The sequence below is a fragment of the Capra hircus genome, unplaced genomic scaffold (assembly GCF_001704415.2).
Source record: "Capra hircus breed San Clemente unplaced genomic scaffold, ASM170441v1, whole genome shotgun sequence".
In the NCBI taxonomy this organism is placed as follows: Eukaryota; Metazoa; Chordata; class Mammalia; order Artiodactyla; family Bovidae; genus Capra; species Capra hircus.
This window is the reverse complement of record NW_017189530.1, coordinates 537,244-555,513: the sequence shown is the minus strand read 5'-3', so window position 1 is coordinate 555,513 and position 18,270 is coordinate 537,244. Positions and strand designations below refer to the sequence as shown.

Genomic DNA, 18,270 nt, shown 5'->3' with positions numbered 1-18,270 from the left:
CCTTCCTTCCGGCAGGGAGAGGACGGGCTTTCAGTGGTGGGAGAATTTTACTCCCCCTGCCCGAGTCGCACCGAGGTTCAGTTGCTCAGTCACTTCCTCCTGTGCGGCCCCATGGACTGCAGGATGCCAGGAATCCCCTTCCTTCACTGTCTTCCAGTTCGCTCAGATTCATGTCCATTGAGTTGGCGATGCCTTCCAACCAGCTCACCCTCTGCTGCCCCCTTCTCCTGCCTTCAATCTTGCCCAGCATTGGGGGCTTTTCCAATGAGTTGGCTCTTCACCCCAGATGGCCAGAGTACTGGAGCTTCAGCTTCGGCATGAGTCCTTCTGATGAATACTCAGGGTTGGTTTCCTTCAGGATTGATGGATTCAATCTCCCTGCTGTCCAGGGGACTCTCAAGTCTTGTTCAAGACCACAGTTCAAAGGTTGGACCATAAAGAAGCCTGCATGCTGAAGAATTGATGCTTCCAAACCAAGGCATAGTTGACGCAGAACCTTTCAGTTTCAGGCGTACAGCACAATGCTTAGATATATGCACGCGCTGTAAGATAGTCCCCACGACAAATTCGGTTAGCACCCCCGCTTCATCCAGTCTGTTTTTTCAGCTTATTTGGCTGCACCTGGTCTTAGCTGCAGCAGGCGGCATCTCTATTTGCGGCTTGTGGGATCTGCTCCTCTGACTAGGGATCATTTGATCCCAGGACCCCTCCATTGGGAGCAGAGTCTTAGCTACCGGAGCACCAGGGAAGTCCGTCAATTCTTTTTCTCGTTTTAATCCCTTCTCTCAATTTATCCCCCTCTCCACCCTCCGTTTTTTTCTTCTGATGAGAACTTTCTAAGATATGCACTCTCAGCAACTTCTCTTTTTCCCCTTGTGTTTGGCCACACGGTATGGCTCTCAGCTCCCCGACAGGGATGGAACCTGCGTCCCCTGCGCCAGAAGGCAGATCCTTAACCACTGGACCACCAGGAAATCAACCCCCCCACCCAGTGCCCACCACGGGAAGCAGAGTCTGATTAAACAATCACATTTTATTTCAAGGACTAAGGTCGTTCGTTGCGCTGAAGGCATGAGGCCCGGGAGCTGCTCTGCCACTGACTCTGAGCAGGAGTCCCGCTCGGGTGCGCTTTGAACGGCTCGCTCGTCATTTGTGCTCGAGACATTTCACTCATCAGAGCGGGAAACGCGTAACAACACCGGTAACGTCAACAATTCTGCAAAGGCTCATGGAGGCAAACTGTAAGATTTCTACTAAACTGGTGTAGTGTACGCTTAGAATCACGTTATTCACAAAAAGAACTTGGAGGAGGTGAGATGAAGGCAGGCTTCCCCTCTTGCTGTCCACGCTAAGTGCGGGTCTCCTGGGCCACAGGACGCAGAAAAGACGCCCAGAGGCCACTACAGCCCACCCAGGATCAGAATGCCGCCCTGGGAGGGACTCTTGCCTCTAAGTCTGGAGCGCGTGTGACGTGGAGCCAGCCTCGAGTCAGGAAAGCTGCTCTTCAGAAGGCACGGTGTGTTTCCAAATGGACCGTGGAAATCCAGGTCTGTCTTTCGGACCCCTCGTGGCAAGGCCGCGGCCCCGGCCCAGCAGCCCTGGGTCTCCTGACACGTGCGTCCAGAGGGCAGACGTGACTTCTTAGTCACTGTGTATCCCGACACCTGTGGATTCCGGAGGCCCCTCAGGTCCTCCTTTGCCCTCCAGGAGTGTGAGCGGCTCTGCCGGCTGGCCCCTCAGGTCCTCCTTTGCCCTCCAGAAGTGTGAGCGGCTCTGCGGGCTGGCCCTTGGTGGGCGTGGGAGTAGCTGCCTGCCCAGCACGAGGCTCAGGCCTTAGAACAAGCAACTCGAACAAGAACAGAACCAAACACATGGACCCTCTGTGTGTGTGCACGCGTGCGTGTGTGTGGCGGACATTTCCAGAAGAGTGAGGCCAACCTTCCCTCCACAGCTTGGGGTAAGAGGCCGGGGCCGGCGGGAGAGCAGCCTCACACTGTCAGCTGCTACGCTGCTTTGAGTCAGCACAGTCACGAACCCCGTGATGCGAGGCAGGCTGAGAGTGTTTGGCAGTGGCCTTTGCGTGTTTACTGACCCATTGCAGCAGCTTGGGTCACGGTGCGCTGATTCACCTCCAAGGGCCCACACCTGAGAGCGATGAGCGGGAAGTTGCCCCAATCCTGGCGGGGGAAGGCGTCAGGGAGGAAAACCCAGGGCTGCCACCGGGTGCTGCAGTCACGATACGAGCCCTGAACGGGTTCAGTGCAGGCTGAGCGGACGTTTAACATTTTTCCTTTTCCAGTTACCAGGAGAATGAGCAAGACGTCTGGAGGGCAGATGTGGATCGGGTCACCTTCCACCGCGCCCTGGAGGTTCCCAGAGATACAGTGACACGGGGTCGGCCTCACGAGGCGGCTGCAGCGTGACATAAGGCTGTGTCTGCCCGCAGAGGTGGTCCCTGCAGAAGTGGTCAGTGTTTTCCGGAAGGTCGGGCGTCAGGGGTGGGAGTTTTGTGTCGGAACTGCTGCCATCAGTGCTGAGGCCTCGCTGCAGACCTCCAGGTCTGTCCTGTGCTTTAAGGGGCTTTGTTTGCCTGCAAGTGAGCCTGAGCGGTGAGGTCGCCGTGTCAGGCCAGGTCTCACGGTGAACAGCACGGTGATTTTAAAGCTTCTGACCTGTACTGTCTCGTCAAAATCAGTCTCTTTCACTGTCTTCAAAGCATTTTAAACAACCTGTGTTTAAAGAGACCTTCTGCCTTCAATTATTCTGTTGTAGGTACCAACAGAAAATCATTTAAGTTCAGAAATCAATTTTAATTAGTGCTTTTAAATGATTCTTCTTTAATAAAATGAAAAGCGAGAACATGCTAGGGTGGTTAGAATAACCTCTAGGCTTTTAAAAAGCCAAATGCTTCCAGGCATGGTCTGCCACGGGCAGATTCCAGTCCTAAAACTGGGGGGCAGACAGCCAAGAGATGAGTCAAGGCGTGTGGCCGGCAGCGCGGGGAGAGGGTGGGCACCCTGGACAGGCCGGGAACCCCCGGCACCGAGTGAGCGCTGCTGCGTGGGGGCCCGGTCCGGGTGACCCGAGGGCAGAGAGCTCGGCAGAGCACCTCCGTGAGGCGCGCCCGTGTGCGCTCCCGGGCCCGGCCGGCCACGCAGCCTGGGGCCAGGGTCGCACCTGTTCCTGAGCCCAGGCTCGCCTGCTCCCAGGGTGTTTCCAGGCGTCACAGTGAACAGGACAGGTCTGAAGCCCCTTCTCCTCCTGAAATCAAATGCCTGCTGAGTTCAGGGGCCGGGAGGGGAGAAGGTGGTGTCTGTCCACGCAACAGCGCGGACGCCCACCCCCTCCACTCCGAACCTGCTGCTGGCCTCTCCTGGGGCTCAGAGGATCACGATGGGCTCATGGCGGGGGAGCGCTGCAAACTGGGGTTTCGCGGCCCTTGGCGCTCTGCTGCGGGCGGCCTGGGGGCCACACGGCACATGGAGACGCTGGCCGGCCTGACTGCCGCCCGGCCCACAGCTATCTGGTCAGGGTCCTGAGGGGACAGGGGCCCGCGTCCTCTAAACAAACTCTTGCGAGACCTACTCTGTTACAACATCTGGAAACACATGTTAAACCACATTTTGAAGTAGTAAGTGAAGGTTCTCGGAGTTTAAAAGAAGGCCTTTGAAATCGCTCTGCCGAGGGGGGCCGGAGTCGGCCTCCGCCTCAGAGCTGCCGCACCCTCCTCTCGGTGCTGGTGATGCTGGCGTCCAGCTTGTCCACCTTGGCCGTGAGGCGGTCGAGGATGTCGTCATGCTCGTCAATCTCTGTCTGTATCCCCAGCGCGATGTCCTTCAGCCGGCCCAGGCCCACGGACAGCTCATCTGCAGGACAGGAGGGTATGCGTGTCCTGAGCCCAGTCAGGGCCTCGGGACCTGCACCCCAGATGCCCCCTGCGGTCACCGGCCCGTCCTCCTGGGAGATGGCCAGGTGCCAGGGCAACAGCTCTGGTTCCAGGACACACAGCGGTGAGTCAAGCAGCAGTAAGTGGCCGATGGAAAAGCCCCTCCTCCCGACCCCCACCAGGAGCCCACTGTCCGTACACGGACATGGTGTTTCTTCTAGAAATTCACACAGGGCCACACAGCTTCCAGCTGCCTTTAACCTGACGCTGCATCAAGCACAGATGCTGAGTTGCAGACAGGAGGTCTGCCGCCTGGAAGCACACCTGAGACATACCCCGGGCTCCACTCCTGAGACATACCCCGGGCTCCACACCTGAGACATACCCCAGGCTCCACTCCTCTCTGTAATACATGCTTCCTGTCATAAGAAGTGGTGAAAACCAATCTCAATTTGCCTTTAAGGGGAAAGGTGTCCGTAAGGTCACAATCGGCCTCGAGTACACAAAGGCTTCGTCAGCATCGTGGCAGAGAGCACTGGCCGTGAGCAGGGAGGGGCCGGCGAGGGCCTGGGGTCCCCCAACTCGGCTGTGCCAGCCACGGAGCGGAGTCCTGGCCCGACTGACTGTCCGGGTGAAGGCAAAGCTCCTCCTTCGGGTTTTGTGGCTGTGTGTGTGTGTGTGTGCACACGTGTGCCTGCAGATATGTGTGCGGGTGTGTGTACCTATGTGCCTACGGAAGCACGAGAGTTTGCACGCACACAGGGAGTGGGGGGCACGCCCAGAGCGGCTCTCTGCTCTTCCACCAGGTAAGAGCGAGGGCAGCACAAGCGGGGTGCTCCGGGAGGCTTGTCACTGAGCTAAAGACAACGGGGCAACCGAAGGAGGCTGGCGCAGGGCCGGGTGGAGGGGGGCTGGCAGACCCCGCCCCTGCTGCTGTCACCGCCCAGATGAGAGGTGGGGACGGAGGCAGGTGGGCAGAGCCTAGTGGGGGTGAGGGGCTGGGAGCCGTGCAGGCGTGGGGTGGGTGGGGGGCAGGCCCCAGGGCCCGGTGCGGGCGGGCGTGGAGGCAGCGGCGTTCTGGGCTCACCGAGGTTGCTGTCGATCCTCTGGTGACAGGCGCGAAGGTGCGGGTTCTGCGGGTAGGCCTCGGAGCTCACAGCTGAACCGGCCCCTCCAGGGACGGAGTCTGGGTTGACAGAGAGGCACGGGAGGACGGTTAATGGACAGCCCCTGAAGAGTCGCCTCATAAAACTCATCTTAGCCTGGACAATCGGTGGAAGGCCTAAGGCGTTCAGGTCCGAGGCCACTGAGAGAGACGGGCAGGGATGCGGAAGGTGGGGGAAGGCGATGCTTCCTTGGGGCAGCCCTTCCGAGATCACAGACCCCCAGGTAAGGGTGGTCTGGCCAGACCCTGGCCCTCGAGCTCAGCAAAGAGCTTCGTGCAGGTAGCGATGTGCAATGGAGCGGTCGCTGGGCAAACCCGCACAAACTACAGAAGACACGCGGACAACACGCGCCCGCCCCAGGAGGCCTCCTCGAAGCCCGTTTCCGAGCGCACGTGTCTGCCCCCAGGAGGCCTCCTCGAAGCCCGTTTCCGAGCGCACGTGTCTGCCCCAGGAGGCCTCCTCGAAGCCCGTTTCCGAGCGCACGTGTCTGCCCCAGGAGGCCTCCTCGAAGCCCGTTTCCGAGCGCATGTGTCTGCCCCAGGAGGCCTCCTCGAAGCCCGTTTCCGAGCGCACGTGTCTGCCCCCAGGAGGCTTCCTCTAAGCTGGTTTCCGAGTGCACGCAGAGAAGCCCGGGCCCTCAAGTCCCGTCTCCTGGGACCAGCTCTCGCTAGACTCGGGGTCTCTCTTTGCTCAGGGGCACAGCATTCACCCCTTCCTCCAAGACTCTCACCTCCTAGACGCCCTCTGGTCCCTTCGCTGCCAGACCCTGCAGGTTGGTTACGTCTGACGTGCCTGGCTCTCTGGGGTGCATAAAAGCCCCCAGGAGGCCTGTTCCTCTCGAGACAAGGGACGTTTCTGGGCCCGTCATTCACCTTCCCTCCTGTACTCCTTGTCCAGTGGCTGGGCCTCATGGGCTGCGTTAGCCACCCCGACAAACTCCCACAAGCCACCCTCGGTTCTGGATGGTGGATGTCAAAGCCGGGCCCCCTGGGCTCAGACCCAGGTGTTGGTGGGGCGGGGCTCCTGCAGGCCCTCGAGGGGAGGCAACTCCTGGCCCCATCCAGCCCTGGGGAGCCAGTCCTGAGGGCCAGCACTCTCTCCTCTGCCCCCTTCCCACGAGCAGAGAACCTCTATGATTTCACTGGGTCCGATTGGAAAACTGGGACAACTCCGCCCACAACGAGGCCAGCCACTTGGCAACCACACTGTCCCTTTTGCCACATGGCCCAGAATATTCCAGGGGCCTGGAGATTAGGCCGAGGGCATCCTGGGGTCACAGCCTACTCAGCAAAGGCGCTTCCCTGCCAGAAAAGCTGGGAGCTACTCGGGACAGGCTCCCACTTCCTTATCCCTCCCTCCATGGGGGGAGGGGTCGAACCCCACAGTAATGCCCACTCCCAGCTCCCCGAGAGAACCGCTTGGCCCTGCGGCCCCACCCCAGCCCAAGACGTCCCCGAAAACCTGAGTCCCGGAGCTTCCTGAGGTTCGGGTGGCTGGCCTGGTACCGCGCCTCCTGCTCTTTACTGGAGCTGATGGCCTCCTTCAGCCTGTGGATAAGAGAAAAAGAAAACTTTCAGAGGAAAGGAGAACCACCTGTGATGGTGCAGGCAGTCTTCCCAGCAGCGCCCACGGGAGAACGGCAAATGCCTCCTCTGACCAAGCCGCCAACGAGCGGCCTGACTGCTGGTGTCTGGTCGCTTGGTCGTGTCCGACCCTTTGTGACCCCGTGGACTACAGCCCGCCAGGCTCCTCTGTCCATGGGATTCTCCAGGCAAGGATGCGGGAGCGGGCTGCCATCTCCTCCTCCAGGGGGTCTTCCAGACGCAGGGACTGAACCCGCGTCTCTGGCATCCCCTGCACTCGCAGGGAGACTACTTGCCACTGAGCCGCCAGGCAGCCTGGATGTCCTGACGGGAACCATGAAGGCGCGGGCGAAGCGGAGCAGCCTGAACGCTTTGCTGCAGGGGCAGGGTGTCGGTTTTCTGTGCCGCGGCGAAGCTGCTTGATGACGGAAGAGCTAGCCATCTGGCGCAGGAGCAGAGCGCTCGTTCCAGCAGAGACGCGGTCTTTTATGTTTTAGCACCTGGCATTTACACGCCTGCCCACCCTGCACACGCGATTTTATCAAGTCTCTGGCCAACACCTGAAGCAGATAATCTGTGACTTTAAGGTGATAACCAATGGGCAGCTTGGGTCAGGCATGGGAAAACGTGACGTGAAGGCTTTTTAAAGCAACAACTCTGGAAGCAAGTCACTTCGGCACTGGTTAGAGTGACCGTTCTCTTTCAAACTGCCGGGAGCAGGAGTTTACAGGGACCCAGTTCACGCACAGTAGGCAGACTGGACGGCGGCTGCGTCCGCACTCTCAGGAGTAGTGCAGAGCACTTGCTTCAAGGTGTCTCAGGAGAAACGCCTCCCGTGACTTTCGGGGTCCCCGGGGCCCTTTAAGGCACGAGAGGTGGTCTGAACGCCCGTCCACCCACACCAAACCCCCTGCTGCTGCTGCTCACCGGCCGGCCGGGCACCTGCTCACCTGCCACTGGGCTGGGGGGTGAGCGTGCCGTTCTGCGCAGGCGGGGTCTCAGCGGGTTTGGACCTGAAGTAATTGACGAGCCCCCCGAACACACTCTTGATGGAGCTGATGTGCTTCTGGCTGGTCTTCAGGTCCTCCTCCATCTTGTCCACCATCTTCTCCGTGCGCTCCAAGGCCCCTCGCTGGCGCACGAGCTCCTGGGGAGGACGAGATGGCCTGGCGTCGCACCCCCTGTAACCCCCACCACCTGTAGAGGCAGGCCCTCCCTAAACCCTCAGCCAGCATACCGGGGAACACACACAGACTTGGGGCTCTGTTCCGGCAGAAGCAAGGGGTCAGGTGGCCGAGAACCACCAGGGCAAAGGCAGCAGGCTGCTGCCCCCTGCTGTGTGCAGGGTGCTGGGGGGGCAGCGGGTGGCTAGCTCAGCAGACCTGGCTGTCTACACCGCGTGTTCCCCAGGGAGGCCTTGTCTGGCCCTGTGCCCTGGACCACCCTGAAGAGTGACTTGACCTCCCTGAGTTCTCAGGCCAGCCTGACAGTTTGTGCAGGCAACGTGGTTACAGTGGGGCCTTGAGCCACACGGCGCGACCTCTGGAGAGGCTGGGTGGGCAGCCGAGCCACAGGGAGGACGCGTGTCGCCCCGGGAAGTGCTGGCCGCGCACAGCTCCTCGGGGAGAGCACCAGGGGAGCCTGTGCTGGCTCTCCTGGACTCTGCCCACCAGCCTGTCCCCTGCGTGATGCTGACCTGCACCCTTCCGCTGTAACAAACCACAGTGGCGAGGATAACAGCTCAGAGGAGTCTGTGAGTCCTTCTAGGGGAATGTTAAACCTGAGGGTGGTTTTCAGGACCCCCAACATGGCCTCTGGAGAGCAGACAGCCCTTCAGCTTCCCCAGTGCGTCACCTGCCCAGCAAAGCAAGGTACCCCTGGACGCCGTGGTGGCCAAGAGCGGACATTCCAGGGAGGAGCAGATGCAGCCAGCCGCCACGGCGCTGGCGTGTGGTTACGACCTGCCGGGACGACGACGGCCTGGCCACACAGGGGCCTCCTCACGGCTAGGGGGCCAGCAAGCTTCGACGGCCTGGCCACACAAGGGCCTCCTTACGGCTAGGGGCCAGCAAGCTTCGACGGCCTGGCCACACGGGCCTCCTTACGGCTAGGGGCCAGCAAGCTTGACCCTGGGACTTCTCCTTCAGCCGCGCCATGCTGCACACGGGATCTTAGCTCCCTCACCAGGGATCAAGCCCGTGCCCCCTGCAGTGGAAGTGAAGAGTCTTAACCACGGGACCGCCAGGGAAGTCCCTCCCAAATCCTACAACTTTTCAACTTGGCCATCAATAGCATATTAAAAGAAAATCACCAAAGTAATCAATCCAGGAGAAAGCTACTTCCTCCAGAGCCACACGGCTCAGGTCATCCTTTTCCCTGCACCCCTCCTCCCCAGGCCGGGCGGCCTGCGCACCCGCCAGCTGTCTGGGAAGTACCGTTACATGCAGGGCCAGTGTGCTGGCCGAGTGTGGGAGCAGAGTCTGAGCAAGACACAGCTCCTCCTCCACAGTCAGAAGCCAAGGGGATCACCCAGCTGAGCAGCCGTCTGCCACTCTCCATCAGCTTCTGCTTCAGGCCAGGCCTGTGCGAAGAACTCTGGCCGCATCAGAACCAGCCCAGGCTGCCTTGCAGAGGAGCCTCTGGTTAGGGTCGCCCTCGCCTGGAGAGTGGGAGGGTCTGGCCAGAGGACGAGGGATCCTCTAAGTCACGGAGCCCCCAGGACAGACGGCCGAGACGGCCTCTGTTCCCAGACTGGAGAGGTGTCCTCCTGGGCCCAGCTCTCTGAGTCAAACGCCCAGTGGAGTTTTGGTGACTGTGGGGTGTGAAGAGACGCCGCCAGGGAAGGGGCGCGCAGGAGCCGTGCGCAGGTGTGCTGGCCGGGCCGGGACGCCCTCGGCGGCCCAGCTCCGATGCTGCCATGCTGGCCACTCAGGCCCTGGTCCAAAGCCTGCTGACGGACTCCCTGAACTGAGAGCCTGGGCCCCACGAAACGTCAGTGGCCAGAACGGGGCAGGCAGTCGCCCTGGCCAGGGTTGTGAACAGGCTCACGAAGACTGCGTCCACGTGGGACACAAACAGGCAAAGGCCCGGCGTCCAGGGACTGGCTGCAGAGACAGAGGCCGCCCACTAGAGGGAGCACTGCGCAGCCCAGAGCGCAGAGCCCTCGGGAGTTCCCTGCGATTCCGCGGTGAGGACCCTGTGCTTCCACTGCGGGGCCTGGGTTTGATCCCTGCTGGGGAACTGAGCTCCTACAGCCACTCGCAGGGGGCAGGCTGGGAACAGCAGCACGGCCCACAGCGCTAGGGAGATGCCCTCCGCCCTGCTAAGCAACGTGCCGCCTAGAACATACAGAACACTTCTGCTCAAATTAGCGTTAAAACAAAAAAGAGGAAGATGATGATAAGTGTATCTCCACACACAGACTCCCTCACAGGGACACACAAGGGACAGGCATGGCTGGGGGCGGGGGAGGTGGGGTGTGAGGAGGCTTCGCAGCCTTCTGCGTGTCCTCTGCTTTGAAGGCTGTGACTCGATCATCACAGAAATTAAAACTCAGGAAAAGAGAAGAAACAAATCGTGCCTGCGAAGGAGAGAGTCGGGTGGCCCACAGGTCTGTGGTTTTGGACCGTGCTCCTCAGGCTGGCCCACCTTGCCTCGGTCCTCTGGGGTCAGGACCCGGGGCGATTGCCTCCCTGAGAGGTGACCCCCCTCCCTGAGAGGTGACCCCTGTAGGTTTCTCATGAGAAGGGCAGCTCTCCCTTGGAAGGGGTGACTTGAGTGACTTTCCCGCTGCTGCCACACTGGGCCTGAATTATGACCTTCCTGACCTAAAAAAGTCAAGTCTCAGCCCTTTAAAAATTGAGTCCTGTTGTGACATGTCTCGGTGCTAGGTACGTGGTGGGTTCCCATCTGAGTCGGGAGGTTAGTGGATCAGGTGACTTCGATCTGCTGGGACAGAGCTCACCCCACCCCCCAGGAAAATAAAAGAGTGATGAGAGAGATTTAGAAAACTTGGAGAGGGTGGGGTGGGGTGGCGTGGGGGTGCTGACCGTTCTTGCTCCCGAGAGCAGATGCCTGAGGACTGATTCAGCCCTGGGCAGGGTCAGCATGTGATGACACGGCGACAGAGACTGCCACCTGCCCAGGCCCCGTCATGCCGCGCCTCTGGGACAGCGCCTGGCTTGGCCAGGTCAGGCCTCACGGCCTGAGAAGCCGCTCTGTTGCTGTTCTCACAGTCCATCGTTGGAGAGAAGGACCCTGGGGGGCAGCATGGGGCTTGTCCCCACAGTCCCTGTGTTGCTCCTGACCTTCCCTCTGACTGCGCCAGGTCCCAGGCTCCTCCTCCAGACCTTTCCTGGAAGCTCCCTGGGGAGCCCTTCCAGCGTGCAGCTTGCCTCCTCTCTTCCTGGGGAGCGTCCCTCCTCCTCCTATCTGCACCTTAGCCGTGGAAGCCAGGCTCCAAGGCCTCCTCTGCTCCGCCGTTCTTCTTCCTGTCCCTCTGGCCTCCTACCCCTCCTGTTCTCAGTCTTCAAGACGCCTGTTCAAACAGTTCTCTGCTGACATCCTTGGGCCTGGGCCCTTTAGCCAAGTGACCCTCCACCGGGGCCCTAAGACCCCAAGGAATCCTCCCAGATATAAGTCAACACCTTTACTTAGATTTCAACACAGGAATCCAGCAGACGCTAGGTAAACTCCTTTAGAGAGGCTAAAGACAGGCAGGATGGGCCAGTGAAGGGTACGGCGACAGGAAGTGGCAGCGGGAGAATGCTGGGATGGACCTCAAAATCCTCAGAAACTGCAAGCGACCGGCTCTGAGGGAAGTGTGCCAAAAGAGAAAATCATGAAGACACGTGGTGAGGAAGACAACAAGCTACAAATGCTTAAGGCTAATTATTTTTAGCTGACATAGTGATAACTTTCTTACTACTCCATTCTTAAGAACATTTAAGAATAAAGCCCAATCTCAGTGTTTCATTACTGGGCTGGGGCGAGAACTGTGGTGGCTAAGAAACAACAGCTCTCACCCAAGGTCCTAACACCTCTGAAACCACCTATGGATGCGGAGGAGGAGGACAGGTGAGCTGGTGCGGCAGAGTCACAGACCGCACCCGTACGGCTAGGACATCTTGGCTGGGACGGGCAAGGAAACCAAGGGCCTGGAGACTCGACCCGACTGGGACTCTCCGGCACTCAGCAGCGTCCAGGCAGACAAGGCCCCTTCCGGAGAGCTGGAGGAGCGCTCAGTGCCAGAAAAAACCCAAAGGCCCACCTCCTCGGACGCTTGACGCCATAGGCACAGGAGGAAGGGCTGAAGCCCCGGGGCCCCGGCTTCTGCCCAGGCAACGTGTAGGAGGAGCAGACCCTCCACGTCCCTAGCCCGGGCTCTGCTGTCCGGAACCTCCACCCACCGGAACCGGAGAGCGTGGACATGCCTCTCGACGACAAGGAGGACCAAAGAGCAACACTCCGGCGGACTAGACTCCGGACACCGCCGGGAGCAAACCGCCCCTTCGGGCGTGAAGACGGCGCTTCTTACCGTCGCCGACAGACTGTTGCCGACCGCGCCGTCAGCGAGAGCGCGCGACCCGGCCCGGCCGATCGGGCGAGCCCCGCCCCGCCCCGGCCCGGCGGCCCGGCGGCCGCGCACTCACCTCGGCGGAGGCGACCCCGACCCTCTCGGACTCGTACAGGAGCGACAGGGACCTGCCCGTGCTGGCTGCCGTGGCCTCCGCGCGGCGCAGCACCTCCTGCCGCAGGGCCTGCTGCCGGCCGGCGGGCGCGCCGGGCCCGTCCGCGAGGTCGCGGCTGTTCGACCACGGCGCCGGCCGGGCGTCCTCGTCCTCCGCGTCCTCGTCGAAAGGGTTGTAGCTCCGGGGGTAGGCTGACATGGCGCCGGCGCTCGGCCCGGGACGGGCGGCAGGAGTCTGGTGCGGGCGAGGCGACGCGAGCGCTTGGGTCGCGGGGACGAAGCCGCAGCCCCCGCGCCGGAGGCCCGAAGAAGCGCCGTCAGCCCGCCCGAGGCGCCGCGCGAGCTGCTTCCGCCCCGGCGGCGGAGGCCCCGCCCCCGGCGCCGACCATCGTGCCCCGCGCGGGGGCCCACGCCCACCGCGCGCCGCGCAGCCGCCGGCCGCCCCGCGCCTGCGCCCCCCGCGGCGGTGGGCCCGCCCGAGGCCCCGCCCCGCCGGCGTCGGCCGCCGCGAGGTCACGTGGCAGGGCAGCCGGAAGCGGCCGCGCCTGCGCCGTGCGCCCCGGCGCTCGCGGGCCGAGTGCGGGGAAGCCGGCGGGCGGCGCCGCTTCGCGATGATGGCGGCGGCGGCGCGCGGCGGCGGCTCGGGCGGCGGCGGCTCGGGCGGCGGCGGCGGCGCCTCGCGGGGCTTCTACTTCAACACCGTCTTGTCGCTGGCCCGCTCCCTGGCTGTGCAGCGACCGGCGTCTCTGGAGAAGGTCGCTGGGCCGCGGGCGCGGGCTGACAGCAGGAGGGCCCGCGGCGCGCGGGGCGGGGCGGAGGTCCGCGGGAGGCCGCGGGGGTCCCGGCGGCCGCGGACGCCGCGGGCGCGTGAGCGAGGGGCCGCGGGCCGGGGCGCCGGCGGCGGGCTCGGGGGAGTCCGGGGCCCGCGGGCGCGGCGGGCTGAGGCGCGGGGCTGCCCGGGGCGCCCGGCGGGCGGCCTCGCCGCGGGGTTCCGTGACCTTGGGGCGATGCCGCGCGCGCGGCCGCGGCGCTTCTCGGCGCGTCGCCCTCGGCGGCGAAGGGCTGCGGAGCGGCGTCTGTGGGCCGCGGGCCGGCTGCGCGGCGCCTGTCTGTGAGGCTGGAGGGGGCGTTAGAGCGGCCGAGAAGAGGGCGTTGGGCCGCAGAGCTCAGCCCGCGGGTTCCTGGTCTCGGGGGAGCCGTGAAACGACGCCCCGAGGGTGCCTGCGACGGTGGCGGAGATGCGCCCTTTCGAAGGGAAGGTCCTTGCGCCGTCACCGTGGGCTGTCTCGGTCAGGTGACCTCAGCACTCGGAGCCTCTGGTGTCCTCCTCTGTGACCCGAAGTTCTCGAGCGTTAGATGAGCTCGAGGAGAAGGGGCCTGGCCCACGCGGGTGCGCAGGGAAGGACCGCTTTCCTTCGCCACCGGGTGTGAGGATGAAGGGGATGACCTGACCCCCCCCCCGCCCCCCCGGCTTCCTGGCCGGTGGAAAGAACCTTATCTATCAGTGGAAGAGCGGTTGCGGGGGTTTTGTGGCTCTGGGGACGGGTGAAGCTGAAAGGCTGTTGCAGGCACTTTGGCAGAGTGACCCGGGCCGCCTTGAGTCCCGTAGCTTCCCAGACTCAGAGGGAGTGGGTCTCGGGAACCTCCTGCCAGCCTGGCTTCTCAGTCAGAGGAGTGTAATCAAATGGAGAGAATATGGGCTGTAGAGATAAGACCACCTGGATTTTAATCCTGTATCATTCACCTCCAGTAGAGTGACTGGGCAGCTCAGCAGCCTACTTCTCTGCTTTTTCCTGCAAAATACAAACTACTTGATGAGAGAGTTGGGAGGATCCACAGAATGACTCGTGTAGACCTGGGTGCCTAACGAACACTGCCTGCTGTCATTCGGTGAGCCTGACTGGTGGGCCACAGCACTGGCTCATGAAGTCAGGTCTGCAGCTGGTCAGCACGTTCTCTTCCTAGAAGGAGGGCCAAGACTGCTCTCAGAAGTGTGCTCACTGGACTCGGAGAAGGGGGTGCAGCGAATTGGATGGTCTTGAAGGAGGGTGTCCTGGGGCTCCAGCAAGGGCAGCCCGCTTCCCCGCTCGGTAGCTGGAGCATGCGCCTTGAGCTCGGCGCTCCTGCTTCAGCCTTCTCCGCCCGCCATAGGGACCTCCTGTGGCTGCAGCCTCGTTGTCAGCAGCTTTGCCTCTTGCCCTGAGCTCGCTGTTGTCACGGTTACAGACTGTTACAATTAAATACCGCAGCTTTCGGGTCGCCAGGCTCCCTAACCATCTCTTACTGTGCCTTCAGTGGCTCTGTCTCATTTACAGACCACTGCAGGAAAGAGTTAACAGCAAGCCCCCAGGGCTGCTGTCTTCAGCAGGGTCTGCTCAGGAAGTTGGCCCTTGGCTGGTGTGGGGAGCTTTGCACTTGAACTGCTCCTCCACCCCTTAGCTGATAAGGGTGCTTCGCTGGTCTGACTCTACGTAAGCAGCGTGGTTTCTGTTGAGCAGCCAGTTTCCAGGCAGGCAGTGCCTGAGTGCCCAGCCCTCAGCGAAAACCTTGGCACGATCCTCGCTGCTGTGTTATGGCGCTGCTTGCTGCTGTGAGGGGAGCGTGCTTGGGGTGCACCCTCAGACGAGGGAGGGCCAGGCGGAAGCCCCTGGGTGGCTTTCTCCAGACTCCGGCTATCCTCTTCCTTGATGAGACCCTGTCCCCGTGTGACATTTACCCGTGAGGGCACCTGAGTGCGTGCGGCCGTTTTCCTACTTCTTTTGAGGGAGGAAGGTCCGGTGGCTGATTCCAGTGCGTATGTGTGGATTTCTCCTGCTCTCTTACACCTGCCTGAGGCTTGGTTACACCCCGGTACACTGTTCCTCTTCAGCCCTATACGGTGTGTTTGCTCGGTCCACTCCCCTACTCAAAACGGTGGACGAGAAGCCCTTCGCATTCCTGAGGGAAGGCTTCTCGAGATTCTTAAGAGTAGAGTTTCCGAGTACCCACCTGGGGTAAGAAAGTGGAGACTTACGGGGAGAGGTCAGTGTTGAAACCCTCCCCTCCTGTTTCTTTATCTTCGCTTCTCTCTCCTCCTTTCTTCTGAGGAGGGCAGAGGCCTGAGTGGGCCCTGGTGCAGATAGCTTCAGCCCAAGGAAGGCTGTTTTCTGAGCTGGGCTTGCCGCCTTGGCTCAGACACGGGCGCCCAGGCAGCCGGCCGTGCTTTTTGCAGCCCTGGGCCGTGTTAGGGACACGACATCAAGGTGCCCTGTCTTTGTCCCTCGGCATGCCACGGGGGAAGGGGGTGGCGCACTCCGTTCACCCACCCACACCCAGGCTGTGAAGCCAGGCTTGTCACAAGACAGCGCGTTTTGCTTGTACGTAATTCCTTAGTTTGCTCTTTCTTCCAGAAAACGTGTATTGATCGTCAGGCCAGGCAAATGAGAAACTCCTAACTTGGTTGCTCAGGTGACCAGCAACAAGTCAGCTTTGCTCTGTGTCCCCTGGGTGCTCCTGTGTCCTGGGTCTTGTGACCAGGCTCCAGGGCTCTCGGCCTCTCTTCTCAGATTCTTGTCTGAGCTTCGGCCTTTTCCTGCTAGGCTGCTTCTGGGAGTGCAGTCCCAGCCTGAGGTTGCAGCCCACCTCCAAGGGCCCCTGTGAGGCCCACTCAGGCCGCAGCCCTCCGCCTCTGGGAGAGGAGAGGAGAGGAGCGGAGAAGAGAGCAAGTCCTGTCTATGGACATCCATCTCTGGTTTCCACGTGCCCGCCCATCTTTGTGCTCCGCGTTCCCGGCGCCTGCCTGTCTCGAGAAGGTTGCTGAGCCTCCGCCTCCCGCCACCTGCACCCTGTGCCACATGCCTCTGTGCCCTGGACATCTGGGGACCCGTTCCTGCCTCCTCTCGCCTGGCCTGTGCTGAACTAGCATACCCCGCGCCCGGGGTGAGGGGAGCTCCGAGCAGACCTGCACAGCAGGCGGCCTCCCGTGCCTTCCCGCCCCTCTTCCCGCCCTCAGGGAGCTGGGTTCAGGTCCTCCCCTGTGGCTCTTCGTCAGAGTGCCAGAATCTCGGGGCGTTCAGCTAGCTGCCCCGGCGTCTAAAGGGCCCGGCCTGCAGCGCTGGGGTCGGACCAGACCCTCCCTGCTGGCGGTGTGCTCCAGGCGGGGGTGGGGGTGGGGGCCAGGAGCTGAGACGGTGGGCTCTCTGCAGTTCACAGTGGTCCAGGCTGTGGAGGGAGAGTCCTGAAATCGGCATTTCTCCAGCATCACGAAGCTAAGGTCTCTCCTCCTGCTCCCTTTTCTTTGTGAAGAGAACCACCGAGTGAGAGGGGAGAACGGGCTCTGGCAGCGGTATTCATGCCGCCGGGGCCAGTGTTGTCAGATCTCTGAGACGTTTTAGGGAGTGCTTGGAAGAAGAAGGAACTCTTTACCTGGGATCAAGCCACGTTCAACTCTACTAGTTTGCTGGGGCTGCCATAACTAAGTGCCACCTACCATGGCTTAGACGCCGGAAGTGACCTTCCTTGCAGCTTGGAGGCTCAGCCGGGCTGGCCTCTCCGGAAGCCGCGCTCTCTGGCGTGTAGACGCCGTCTTCTCCTGTGTCTTCAGTGGCCTCCCTCTGTTCTCTGTGTCCTAATCCCCTCTGCTTAGAAGGAAGCCAGTCCTGTTGGTAGGACCGGCCCTCCCTGATCACCTGATTTTCACTTAATCACCTCTTCCATGATCTGTGTCCAAATGCAGCCTCATGCTTAGGTACCTGGGCGTTAGGACGTCAACATATGAATTTGGTGAGAGGCCCAGCCCAGCCCAGCCCATGAAGCCGGGAGCACTGTCATTTTCTAAAGCGATTTTTAGTCTTTAACCACGTATAGCTATACTGTTTGTTTTGCAGAAGTAACTGATAGTTACTGTTTTCATGGTGGGACATGCTGTTTTTTGCATTGAGGAACCACACTTGGGCATTTCTCTGTTTAGACTTGCCGGATTTTCCTTGTGAAACAGCATGCTTGTACAGCTAGTACCAAGTCTTCTTCTGAATTACGTCCTTGTGTTACATCACAGCTGAGTCTTGATGTTCATTGCCCACCTGCTTCCAGAAGGTTCTGCGTATTGTGACAGCGTCGGTGAGACACCTGGTACTGGTTTATCTGCGGCTTCACAGGGTTGGATTTTGTTATGTTTCCCTGCCAGCTCAGAAAGCATAGAAGAGTACCTTCTCCTTTTGAGCCCAAGATAACGTTTGGCTGCAGTTGGCTCTGTCACGTCGTGAGGTGAGCAGCCAGCCCACAGGGCAGAAGTGCTCTCGCCTTCTGTGCTGCGGGAGCTTGGATTCCGTGCTCTCTTCACGCCGCAGCCCCGCTGCTTGAGTCCTGACTCCGGGCCGGGTCCACTCTGGGCCTCCCAGGTGCGCGCGGGGTCCTGATCTCAGCTTTGCGATTGCAGCAGTCCGAGGAGCTGGCCTGGCCAGTGTCTGTCCAGAGAGGAGTCTGTGGTGGACCCTGTGGCTTTGGAATAAAGTCCGCTGGGAAGACACTTGGATGTTTGGTATTTTGCTGGGGTGGGGGCGGGGAGAGGGAGGCGCAGATAACTTCTGATGTGAGCCCTAAACTCTTTCCTCGTGGCTCTAGGTAGGTCTGTGAAGAAAGCGATAGAAGGCGATAAAGTGGACGAGCCCTGAGACAGCGAAAGCGCCGCAGGCCTTGCTGGGAGGTCGCCCTCAGCCGAGGCTTTCCACGGGGCGGCTGTGGGGTTTGCAAGTGCTGTGCGCTCTGGCTGGTGGCGGAGGCCGAGAACCAGCGGTGGGAACAGGATTTGCTGAAAGAGCAGCGTGGAGACAGAGGAGAGCAGGCCGGGTCGGGGGTCAAACCCAGAGGCCACGTCTGCCTGGGGAGCCCGAGAGGGCCTGGTCCGTGGAGGAAGCGCTCGTGGCTGCCTCGAGGGGCGCTGGGTTCTCCCGGGAGCGTGTGCGGCAC

General features: G+C 61.3%; 2 protein-coding genes across 2 annotated transcripts in view; one reads left to right on the top strand and one right to left on the bottom strand.

Annotated features, from left to right (window-relative positions):
• Nucleotides 1–1,013: 1,013 nt before the first annotated feature.
• On the bottom strand, nucleotides 1,014–12,691 carry SNAP29 (synaptosome associated protein 29). The gene is made up of 5 exons (XM_018044403.1): nucleotides 12,287–12,691; nucleotides 7,586–7,782; nucleotides 6,514–6,599; nucleotides 4,974–5,072; nucleotides 1,014–3,866 (listed from the first exon to the last, which is right to left on the bottom strand). Exons 1-5 carry the CDS (start codon nucleotides 12,521–12,523, stop codon nucleotides 3,709–3,711), a joined length of 777 nt encoding a protein of 258 aa, XP_017899892.1. The 5' UTR covers nucleotides 12,524–12,691; the 3' UTR covers nucleotides 1,014–3,708.
• A 244-nt stretch (nucleotides 12,692–12,935) lies between these two features.
• PI4KA (phosphatidylinositol 4-kinase alpha) overlaps nucleotides 12,936–18,270 on the top strand; it is a 57,692-nt gene continuing 52,357 nt past the window's right edge. The window contains 1 exon segment of the mRNA XM_018044380.1: nucleotides 12,936–13,079. Within this exon segment, the coding sequence (XP_017899869.1) occupies nucleotides 12,936–13,079 (144 nt within the window).

Coding starts and splice junctions, on each gene's coding strand:
- SNAP29 (XM_018044403.1), bottom strand. CDS start 12,523: ATGTCAGCCTACCCCCGGAGCTACAACCCTTTCGACGAGGACGCGGAG. Junction 5,073..6,513: donor CAGGAAGCTCCGGGACTCAG/GTTTTCGGGGAC, acceptor CTGTCAACCCAG/ACTCCGTCCCTGGAGGGGCC. Junction 3,867..4,973: donor GAGGATCGACAGCAACCTCG/GTGAGCCCAGAA, acceptor CCTGTCCTGCAG/ATGAGCTGTCCGTGGGCCTG.